Source organism: Manihot esculenta, chromosome 12 (genome assembly GCF_001659605.2).
Source record: "Manihot esculenta cultivar AM560-2 chromosome 12, M.esculenta_v8, whole genome shotgun sequence".
NCBI classification, from domain to species: Eukaryota; Viridiplantae; Streptophyta; class Magnoliopsida; order Malpighiales; family Euphorbiaceae; genus Manihot; species Manihot esculenta.
Window position 1 is genome coordinate 28,410,229 of NC_035172.2, and position 11,950 is coordinate 28,422,178.

At 35.3% G+C, this 11,950-nt stretch overlaps 1 protein-coding gene across 3 annotated transcripts; it reads right to left on the reverse strand.

The window, feature by feature from the left end:
- Positions 1-409: 409 nt before the first annotated feature.
- On the reverse strand, positions 410-11,611 carry LOC110628568 (PI-PLC X domain-containing protein At5g67130). 3 transcript variants are annotated; one of them, XR_002490080.2, is made up of 9 exons: positions 11,380-11,610; positions 11,143-11,265; positions 10,910-11,047; positions 10,524-10,622; positions 10,124-10,427; positions 9,813-10,036; positions 9,645-9,731; positions 8,709-9,184; positions 410-658 (listed from the first exon to the last, which is right to left on the reverse strand). XR_002490080.2 is itself a non-coding variant. In XM_021775304.2 (8 exons), the coding sequence occupies exons 1-8, from the start codon at positions 11,485-11,487 to the stop codon at positions 8,996-8,998; spliced, it is 1,272 nt and encodes a 423-aa protein (XP_021630996.1). In that variant the 5' UTR covers positions 11,488-11,611; the 3' UTR covers positions 2,744-8,995. The 3 variants fall into 3 exon arrangements, 1 of the variants encoding a protein (XP_021630996.1); XR_002490081.2 differs by lacking the exon at positions 410-658 and adding an exon at positions 2,744-8,635 and having other exon boundaries at positions 11,380-11,611; XM_021775304.2 differs by lacking the exon at positions 410-658 and having other exon boundaries at positions 2,744-9,184; positions 11,380-11,611.
- Positions 11,612-11,950: the final 339 nt, after the last annotated feature.

Below are 11,950 nucleotides of genomic sequence, written 5' to 3' on the forward strand. Positions count from 1 at the left end.
ATCTTATATTTTAAAAATTAAACTATATAATGCCTCAATTTACTTCCTTCTCCTTTGTCCATTTTGCCCATTTTAAGATAAATTTCTATTTCATCTGTAAATATTGCAATTATTTTACGGTTTTATCTCTTGATTTAGTATTGACCTTATAACTTATCATAAAATTGAGGATAAAACTATAAATAATTGTAATTTTTAAAAATTAAATAGTAACTAAATTTTAAAAATCAATTTCTTTTTCATCAAAATGCTAAAATATATATATGCAAATATATATTGATCTAATGACTTATCATAAAATTGAGGATGAAACTGTAAATAATTGTAATTTTTAAAAATTAAATAGTAACTAAATTTTAAAAATCAATTTTTTTTTCCCCTTTTTCATCTCAAATATAAACTTGCCAAATGAGACCAAGACTCCCTACGTTTCATTTCCCTTCCGGTCATGTATAGTGACAACTAAAGTAAATTCAATTCCAACAGCCTACATGTTCCAGAAAACTAGCAAGGTTGAAAAAAGATAAACAGTATGAGTGGGAATGCAAACACAAGAAAATATTGAAATTCAACTATTAGTAGTAACCGTAGAAGCATTTTAATATAAGTCCTGTAAATCTATCTAGTACTCTCCAGGTGCACATGGCCTACAGAAAACCTGAAAAAGCACGAGATAAAATAATTTGTCAAAAAATAGAAACAAGAAAGGGCAAATTGTTTTAATGAAGATGTACAAATATCAGTTTTTGTTGCATGAATTTAGCATCAAAATATATGCAATGTTAAATACATACGAAGATCACAACGAAAGCCTATCCCCATATTAGAATCAAGAATTTCACAGAAATTAAATTTAATTGCATTGTTGCTGCAAAGTTAAATCTACTTTTCAGTGAGCGACGTAATAAAAAATAAGAAAATAAAAAAATAATAAGAAAAAAACACAGAGAGATTTACGAGTTTACGAGTTTAGATTGATTTTTAGGATCGTTCTACGTCTTGAAAGAGAAAATCCTTTAATCACGATAAGTTACTGAGAGAGAACAACCACATACAAGCACAAGTTCGATTACAGATCAACGATGGCAGAGAAAAACAATCACAACGCTTTTTACACTTTGCGCACTTTCACACACAAAAAACAGAGGAACGTCTACTTCTTAAATAGCAAATTTAACGATTTTGGCCTCCAATGAAAAAGACTGAAAAAAACTCCTCAACTCTTTTAAATAAAAGCGGAAAACAAAACGTTATTATTCCTTTTAATCCTCTCAGACGTTTCGAGCATTTTAAAGAAACCGTGCATCAGACTTTCCAAACACTTCGAGGAATCCATGCATTCAGAGCTTCCAGGCATTCTGAACTTCCGCATTCGGGCTACTTTTGCCATGGCAAGTCAGCTTACGAGCTACTCTCGCCTCCAGCCTTCCGGACTTTCGAGTTCTCAAGCCTTAGCAAATCTTTGAGCCTTCGGGCTTTCCTTCCTGCCTTACAAGCTTCCAAGCATCTGAGCTCTCCTGGACAACTGGCCTGCCTCGATGAGCAATCAGGCTCCCTCAGCCCGACGAGCATCCTGAGCACTCCAGCCCTTCTTTCATCTGGTCTGTCCTGCTCAACCCTGCTTCCATCAAATAGATCAGCCCTTTAGCAAACCACCCCGTCAATAGGTCGTCACGCCTCGTCACCTTGTTTGATCATTTGCCAGGCCATCTATAGGTTGTCTGATATCTCTCTGTATTTTTGTCCAAAAGTTCCAAGCTCTTTTGAAGAATTCGAGCATTAGTCCTTCAATTCTCCACCTTGCTTGAACTTCTTCAACTCATGTGAATCCTCATTCCTTCTTCAACCTGACCCTCGTCATTCTTCGGTCAGCCACAACAAGCTCAGCGTCCTTCTGAACTTGTTAACCAGTAAAATCTTGGTGAGTGCATCAGTAGAGTTTTCTTCTGTGTGGATCTTCAAAACCTTGATAATGCCTTTAGATATCAAATATCTCACGAAGTGCAATCTGATATCTATGTATTTGGTTCTTTCATAATGCATGTTCTTTGACAAACTGATGACACTCTGAGAATCACAAAACACCTCCATTGTCTCTTGTTTGAATTCGAGCTCCTCCATTAGACCTTTTAACCAAATTTCCTCTTTAATGGCTTCTATCAATGCCATATACTCGGCCTCTATGGTCGAAAGAGCTACGACATGTTACAGCCTGGACTTCCAGCTTACAACATTTCCACCAACAGTGAATACATACCTTAACACCGGCCTCCTTTTGTCCAAATCAGCTGCATAATCAAAATCATAAAAATATTTGACTTTCAGTCTTGATTCCTTGACATAATTGAGTTTCAGCTTCTATGTTCCTCTAATATACCAGAGTACCCATTTCATAACATTCCAATGATCTCTTTCTAATTTGCTCCTAAACCTGCTGATAACTCCGACTGGATAAGCCAAATACTTGCTCGAACTTAGTTTGAAATGTGCCCTCAGTGGAGTATTCACAACCTTTGCTAGTGTTGACTAACATAAAAGGTTCATAATTAGGAGGATTCAAATTTTTGAAATCCTAATTAGGCTTGATTTAAAGAATTTTATCCTTCTTGTAAATATTCCTAATTTAGGTTGATTCTTTGTGTATAAATACTCAAACATTATAAATATCAACTTAATTGGAATATAATAAAAAATTCCTCCAAAAATTCTTCACGGTATCATAGCTTTTTTCTTGATTTTAGAGTTTAAATTCAATTTTTTTTTTTTTAGGATTTCTAAAACTCTAGATCTACCTTTTTGGTACTATCCTATATAAGAACCTTTTCTCATCTCACCGCCGCCACTAGCAGGATCGCCAGACCGTTATCGACTAGTCGTCTAGCTCCGATGCTGGAAAGCCACGCGTGTGAGGCTCACACGCCCTTGTAAGATTCTGCGTCTTTCCCATGTGCCGACGTGTGTGACATTTTTTTATGGTCTTTTTTAGCGGCGATCCTTTTCAGCAAACTCGCCTTCAAGTCACGCCTCTGACTTGTGTAGACTTGTGACTTGGTTCACATTTTTCCGGCGTGGAAGACATTTTTCGATGGTTTTTCCGGCAATGATACTTTCTGGCAAACTCGCCTTCAAGTCGCGCTTCTAATTTGCTGGACCCGTGCCTTTTTCACCGGTGAACAATAATTTTTTCTTTCTTCAGTAACTATAATTTTCTACTGTTTTTGATAGAAAAATGATTTTTTTTTTAAAAAAAATGGCAGTAACTTGTGTGGGTAATGTAAGGATTTCTGATAATGCTTACATTTCGTCTCTTGATTCTGCTCCATGGATCATTGATTTTTGTGCAGATAGACATATGACAAGCTCCTTTGAAGGCTTTCTTAATTATCTTCCATGTCTATAAAAAGACAATGTAAGAATCGCATCACATCGTAGATGGTTCTTCCACTCCTATATTTGAATCCGGTTCTATTGTTTGTACTCTAAATGTCAATGTCAAGCTATCATCTGTTCTTCATGTTCCTTGTTTCTGTGTTAAGCTTTTATTTGTTAGTGCTCTCACCAAAACACTTAATTGTAAAATTAAATTTTTCCTGACTATTGTGTTATTCAGGACCTTCAAACTAGAAAGAGAATTGACAATAGTAGACTACACGATGACTTATATATGTTGGAAGGAAATCTGAGATTGAATTTGCCTCGAACTCTTTTTGGAAGAAATCAGGATGTCAACCAGGAATTATACAGTTGCATCGATGGTTAAGACACCCATCCTTCTTTGTTTTAGAGAAATTTTATCCTGATTTATTTTTCAAGACTCGATGTGGTTCTTTAATTTTTGATGCTTGTGAGTATACTAAGCATACAAGAACTTCTTATCCCTCTAGTAACAATAGAAGTATGATCCCTTTTGTGACCATTCATTCTAACGTTTGAAGACTTACTCGAACGGTCTCACTGTCTGGTAATCATTGGTTTGTTACTTTTATTAATTGTTGCATTCGCATTACTTGAATATATTTGATAAAGGCAAAAAGTGATGTGGTTTCTTGCTTTCAATCTTTTCACAAGATAATTTGTATTCAATTTGATGCTAAGATAAAAGTTTTGAGAATTGATAATGGTACAGAGTACATGAATGGTCGTTTTTCTGCTTATATAGAGTCTAATAGAATACTGAATCAAACTAGTTGTTCTTACACTAGTGTCCAAAATATTGTTGTTGAAGGAAAAAATAGACATCTGTTGAAAGTAGTCTGATCTCTCCTTTTCACCATGAACTTTCCAAAAACCTATCGGTGAGATGCAGTCTTAGCTGCAGTTTATCTCATTAATAGAATGTGTCTCAAAACTCTTGCCTTTAAAAGCCCTTAAGAGGTGCTACAAGGGAAAAATGCTTATATTGTTTTAACCAAAAGTTTTTGAATGCACGTATTTTATTCATATTAGGACAAGTGGGAAGCTCGATCCGAGAGTTATTAAATGTGTGTTTGTTGGGTACTCACCCACATAAATGAGTTACAAGTGTTACCACCCTCCATCTAGAAAATACTTTGTCAGTATGGATGTTATATTTAAAGAGACTGAACCTTATTTCAATACTATCCCATCACCTCTTCATGAGGAGGATAATGAGAGAGAAGAGATGATTCCTAGTCCTATAATTCTAGAACGTTTTACTCTAAAGGAGACTACTATACAAAGGGAGACTATTGGTGATCAGGAGACTATTATACATGGAGACTATTGGCGACCAAATTTGGCGTTTGGATAAATCATATTTAAGAAAATACTCAAGAAGAGACAAAATATAAACAGAAAAAGTCATTATGCAGCCTACACAGTGTCATGAATCTTCCTCTTCTCTATTTAGCAAGTCATTCCTAAACCTTGAGCCCTATAATGATCTAAATAAACCAATTGCTCAAAGAAAAGAAGTAAGATCTTACACAAAACATTCTATTTCTAACTTTCTATCTTATGATTCTTTGTCTCCATTCTATAGAGCTTTTACCTTGTCTATTTTCTCTGTGTCTATTCCACAGGATTAGAAGGAAGCTCTTACAAATTCTAAATGGAAGGAGTAATGATTGAAGAGATGAAACCACCGACCAAAAATGAAACCTAGAAGCTTGTCACTCTCCCACCCGGGAAGAAACTTGTTGGCTACAAATGAGTGTTTACTGTGAAACACAAAGCAGATGGATCAATTGAAAGATTCAATGCTAGACTAGTGGCTAAGGGATACACTCAAACCTATAGAGTGGATTATCAAGCGACATTTGCCCCTGTTGACAAAATGAACTCAATCAGCGTATTGCTATCTTATGCTGTCAACCTTGACTGGAATCTACAATAAAATGCATTTCTCCACGAAGACTTAGAAGAGAAAGTATATATGGAAATTCCCTCTTGGATTTGCTGATGAAAAAACGCAAGGAAAAGTAAGGGTTAAAGAAGGCTTTGTATGATTTAAAGCAGCCACTCAAAATTTGATTTGATCGATTCAGTAGAGCAATAATTTCCTTTGACTATCAACAGAGCAATGTTGATCATACCCTATTTATTAGACATCATAAGAGTAAAATTACTCTTCTTATAGTCTATATTGATGACATAGTAATGACATTGAAGAAATGACTCGATTGAAAAAGCTTTTGGATCAGGAGTTCGAAATTAAAGATTTAAGAAAACTGAAATATTTTCTAGGAATCGAGATTGTCAGGTTAAAGAAGAAAATCTTTATTTATCAGAAAAAATACATTTTAGATCTTTTAGAAGAAACTGGTATGTTAAGTTGAAAACTAGTAGAAACTCCATCTTTTAGAAGAAACTGGTATGTTAAGTTGAAAACTAGTAGAAACTCCCATTAATAGCAATCACAAACAACAAGTAGATATTAGTTAATCAGTTGATATGAGTAGATATCAGAGATTGGTAAACAGATTGATTTATCTTTTGTATACTCGATCAGACATAGCATATGCAGTCAGCTTAATCAGTCAGTTCATATATGATTCTCGTGAGTCTCACATGCAAGTTGTCTTTCGCATTTTACTATATTTAAAGTTTACTCCCGAAAAAGGTCTCCTATTCTCTAAATAGGGTCATCTTTGTACACATTCATTCACAGATGCAGATTGAACTGGATCCCTTGATGATAAAAGGTCGATTAGTAGTTACTGTACACTTGTGGAAAGAAACTTTATTACTTGGAGAAGCAAAATGCAAAGTGTTATTGCTGGATCAAGTGCTGAGGTGGAATATAGAGTGATGACATAAGGGGTTTGTGAACTCCTATAGTTGTAGAGATTATTAGAGGAATTGAAACTATTGGAGAGGGCAAACTCCTCTTGTACTGTGACGATAAAACTGGTATCAGTATAGCTCACAATCCGGTTCAACATGACCAAACGAAACACATAGAGATTGATCGACACTTCATCAAAGAGAAGTTAATAAATAGTGTCTTGAAATCAAATCATGTGACTTCCGATGAATAGCTAGCTGATATGTTTACCAAAGGGCTAGTAACAAGACCTATCATACCTTAGTTTGCCCAAGTTAGACATGTGTGATATATATGCACCAACTTGAGAAGAGTGTTGACCAACATAAAAGTTTATGTTTCCTAATCAGGAAAATTCAAATATTTGAAATCCTAATTAGACTTGATTTAAGAGATTTTATTCTTATTGTAAATATTCATAATTTCAATTATTGATTCTTTGTATATAAATACTCAAATATTGTAAAAATCAATTCAATTGGAGTAAAATAAAAAATTCCTCTCAAAATTTTTCAACTTAGTCCATTCCAAATGTTGTTAAAACATTCTGCTCGTAATCCTCTTGAAATAGAGTTAATTGATTTCCAATTCTATCTCTCTGAATATTTATTCCCAAAATTTTCTTTGTAGACCCTAAATTTTTCGTATCAAATTCTGCTTCCAACGTTTCCTTCAATCTCTTGACCTCTGATTGATCCTTTGTTATTATCACCATGTCATACATATATCATTAGATATATTATAAATTGATCTTCAAAAAGCTTTCTGAAATAAATACAGAAATCAAAATTACTTCTCTGAAATGTATTGTCGAATAAAATCTCTAATTTCATTATCTAAGCGACTATTTTAGACCGTAAAGAGACCTTTGAAGCTGACAAACCCATTTGTTTTCCTTTTTTTTTCAAAACCATCTAATTGTTTCATGAAAATTTGCTCTTTCAAAGTTCTTACACCGTGGCCTTCACATCCATTTGTTTTAATTTTAGATTTTGATATACCACTAATCATAACAGAACCCGGATTGAAACATATTTCATCAAAAGAGAAAACGTTTCATTATAATTTATGCTTTTTACCTATGAAAAACCCTTAGCAACCGGTCTTGTTTTGAATATGTGTTGTTCCACACCTGAAATGCTCGGCTTTCTGTGTTGTTCCACACCTGAAATACTCGACTTTCTCTTCAAAACCCATCTACACTTATAACCTTCTTCTTTTCAGGTTTTTTTTATGAGAATTCAAGAGTTATTTTGCTTCAATGACTTTATTTCCTCCTCCATATTAAGAATCGAACCATCACACAATCTAAAAATAAACTGCACATCAGACTTTTCGAGCACTTTGAAAAATCTGTGCATTCAGAACTTCCGGACATTCTAAATTTCTGCATCCGGACTATTTTTGTCTGACGAGTCTTCAAGCTTCCGAGCTACTTTCATCCTCTAGCCTTTTGAATTTCCAAATCCTCAAGCCTTAGCGAGTTTTTGAGTTTTCGGGCTTTCCTTCCTGCCTTATAAGCTTCCAAGCATCCGAGCTCTCTTGCACAACTTGCCTACCTTGACGAGCATCCAAACTCCTCCAGCCCTGCGAGCATCCCTGACATTGGCCTGCCTTACTCAGCAATGCTTCTATCATGCAGGTCAACCCTTCAGCAAACCACCATTGACAAGTCATCACACTTCGTCTGATCATCTACCTGACCATCTACAGATCATCTGATCTCTCTGTTTTTGTACAGAAATTCCAAGCTATTTTAAAGAATTTGAGCATCGGTCTTTCAAATTAATTTCATTTTTTGTCAATTATTTTATTTGGAATGAAGGAATTAACTCTTTTTAACTTGAAAAAATATCATTTTTAAAAGAAATAAAAATCAGACATGAAATTAAAAGGATTTTTTTTTTTTAAAAAAAAAAGGTCGTTCTAAATGAAGTCAATAGTTGTCTTTGACGGCAACCAGCAGCCGCCTCATAAAATTTCGCCCAAAACAACATAAACTGAAGAGGTTTCCCTCACTATAGCAGACCCAAGAATTTGAAACATATTAGCGTTTAAATGCATTAACTATCGTAAACAGCCAAAATGTTTATAGACGTCATTTCTGACATTATAAACAACAATTTTATAACTGAAGAGGTTGCCTACGTTATCATGAGATAGAGAAGAAATTATGACAAAGTTAATCGGCTCCAGGTGAGTTTGCTTAGGAAAACTCGTTGGACCGATTATGCAATAAATATGTTTTCGGATGTTTTTAAATATGTTTAAGATCACATCGTGAAGGATTGTGTAGATGCCATATCCCGATCAGATGCAAAACACAAAAAAACAAGACAAAGCTTGCTGCTGCAAAGAAAAAGGCGTGAAAATGTCTTATCTTAAAGATGAGGGAAATCTCATAACGAAGCACACTGCATACCTGAACCACTTCTTGAGACATTCCAGGTCTCCCTTGGCCATCATCTACCTCAAATTCTCTTGCCACTCCTTACTTTTTGGCTCCATATAAGAATCTCGAAAGTTCTTTGTTCACAAGCACACTTCATATCTCTGGCAAGTATTTCTTCACCTTCTCTATAAGACAGGGATTTGTTACACCAGTTCTGACTGGAGAGTACATACTGACGCTATAAACTCTACCAAAGAGTGGCCCACTAACTGTCTAACTGAAGGAGTAGCTCTCCAACCGTCTACCCCATAAATCACTCATTGCATTCGAAATATAAATGCAATCAATGGAAGAGAACACAAGTATAGAACAACAAAAATTGGAGAATGGATTGTTGATGCAGATCTTGCAAACTGAACAGATCCTGAAAAGCTTCCCGTAGCAGTTGTTACAGGACTTGTACTAGGTACAGAAACATTCTTGCAAGATCCAAAAGACGCTCCTGCCTGCAAAATTAACAGCAAATTTATGTATATTAGAATGTTTTCAGAAGTTTTAGAAGCCTTCTGCAAATGGATCCTGTGAAACCAAGATGACTTGAGCTATCAGTAAAAGAAACAAAACTCCATGAGAACATGCATATGTTTTGAGCATTTATTAAGAGCACCTTGGCATTGTCCTATCTTACAAAAACCTCTTTCACATGCAAAGCAGTAAAATGGGAGATTCATGTTCATGATTGGAGGCCAACTTTCCCATTAGACCATCTGTTGATTCATATGTGCAATCCAAATGAGGTAGTGTGGATTTCAGATGAAACCAAATAGACCCCAAATTTGGAACTTTGTGAAATTATGTCTAAGATATCTTATGAATCCCATCATAAATTTAGTAAAAGAATAAACATCACTGATATTCCAGGCTTCAAAAACAACTAGACCATAATAATGAAATGAAGTGACAGACCTGGCAGGCAGTCACAGTACTACAACCACACAACGACAGGCCATTCATTCTATCCAGAACATCAAAAACACCTCCACCATCGCTTCTCTGCATCAATGTTATTGCAGTTAGAATGCTTAATTATGATACATTTAATTGCTTGGCTTCTCTCCATCTTAAAGATAATACCATGTAAAAGTTGACTGCCAAAAAATTGGGCATCATATTCCCCGCTGCTTTGTAACAGGTGCCAACCATCTGAGCAAGTGGAATCGAATGCTCTTTGCAAGCTTCACTCTCAACTGGATATGTTGGGAAGTAATTCTCTAGGAAAAGAGACGCACTTCTGGAATTCAGTGGCTTTGACTCTTTTCTATTCGGGCATGAGCCTGGCTTTACCCCAGGATCTCCAGCTGAAACCCAATACAGCATAGTTTTACTAGACAAAGCCTACAAACAGTGTCATAAAAACAGTATATAGTTATGAACATGATGCTTACACTCATTCTCCAAGATATACCTCCATTGGTAAGCAATACCTTCCTCTGCTTCCTTTGAAGCAATAGAAGTGAAAACCAGAAGCCGGTGATTGTTTTGCACCATCTGAGTCACAGTGGGCCAATCATCACCCTTTTTGGGCATATTGGAGACAGGAAACCAATACTTATCTAAACCAGCATTAGTGAACAGATTTGTTAACCCTTTTGGGGTATGCACATAGTCCTCAATTATAATGGTCACAATCTCAGTTGGATTTTCGCTCAAGAATGCTTCGACTTCCCTCAAGGTGTTAATTGCAGGTCCCTGAGAACAATGCCCATATAAACACATTATAAACTAATTCATAGAACTACAGCACATCTCAATTTGTCAAATTGGTAAGAGGGAAAAACACATTACAAAGGCTGTGAAGTTGAAACATTGCCCTCGAAATGAATGGCATAGCCAGATATCGTCCTCAAAATCATACATATCCAGCATCAGTCCCCTTACGCCATTCTAGCAGAAAAAGAAAAGGCATAAATTAAGAGAATGCATCTATGAACTCTTTCAAAAAACAAGGAGGAGAACAAACAGTATATATAGTTTGTGCTAAGAAACGAAGAAAAGGAAGACAAGAAATGTCCAATCTAACGTTCAATTTTACCCTAACTTAAGACAAATAAATGTATCAGACACAACTTTCCTTTCTCATTTTCGTTTCACCAAAATTCTCAGGAACCAAACAAGGCAGCAATGAAAATCAGAAGAGTACAGAAAAGACAAATGAGAAAAGGACCACATACCCTCAACTGATTAGTCACAGTATCTTCTTGATTATAAAATGTCAGCCTTTGAACACCCGGCAAAGGCTGTGCATCGACGATACTAAACGAATTATGAGTCACTAACCATGTGTACTTATTAAAAGGCAACCCATCAATCTGCACCCAGAAATTCAAAACATTTACAAAGTTTCATCCTAAAAGAAACAGTAACCATTAAAAGAAAACACAAAATTAACAGGAAAGAATCACACAATAGTGGTGGGAATGATAGCTTGGCCTCTGGTGCAGACGGGTTGATTCTTGCCCAAAGCGGGACAGTTTCCGCAGAAAAGGCCAGGCCCACAATTTGTGGCTGCGGTACAAGGGTCCAGCACCTGGAAATGGAAATCCTTGGCAATTCAGTTCAATAACTAAGCAACAAATGAAAAAGGGAAAGGGAAATCGTACGGATCATATATAAATTGAGGGAGAAAGAGAGGGGAAAATGCCTGTGCATGTGCAATGAAGGCAGAAGAGAGTAGCAGATAGAGGTACAGGTACCCAATTGGGAGAGGGGCTCTGCATAAGCTACGGTAGTCCGCGAGACACGCAAACATGGCCAGCGCTTATGCAGAGCTCGAGAACTGAGAGAGAGAGTACAGAAACTAGAAAGAGAGAAGAGGGGATATGGAGAGAAGGGTACAATTACAAAGCAAAGAGAAGTTTTACTGTGTAATGAGAGTGACAAGGTATTAAAGGCGGGCTTTCTCTTTCTTTAAGGTAACCAGAGGAAGAGATCACTTTTTTCTTTTCTTTTTCCTTTTTTATTTTAATCTTTTCCTTGCGGTAAAACGGTGATTTTACTTTTAAAAAATTTACTATTTATTCTATAGAATATAAAAAAATTAATTGTCAATTAATTTTAAAAAGTACATTAAAATATTTAAAAAATTATTAATTAATTTATTATTTAATTTATATAATTTAAAAATACTTACTAAATAATTTTTTAATTTTATAAATAATTTACTAATTGATATTTTTAATATTTTAAATTTTTTATAATATTTAACTGTTAAA

Excerpts from the sequence above, each read along its gene's own strand:
- LOC110628568 (XM_021775304.2), bottom strand. The coding sequence starts at position 11,487 with ATGTTTGCGTGTCTCGCGGACTACCGTAGCTTATGCAGAGCCCCTCTC. Across the intron at positions 11,266-11,379 it reads CCTTCATTGCACATGCACAG|GTGCTGGACCCTTGTACCGC; the intron begins GCATTTTCCCCT and ends TTCCATTTCCAG. Across the intron at positions 10,428-10,523 it reads GTTTCAACTTCACAGCCTTT|GGACCTGCAATTAACACCTT; the intron begins GTAATGTGTTTT and ends CATTGTTCTCAG.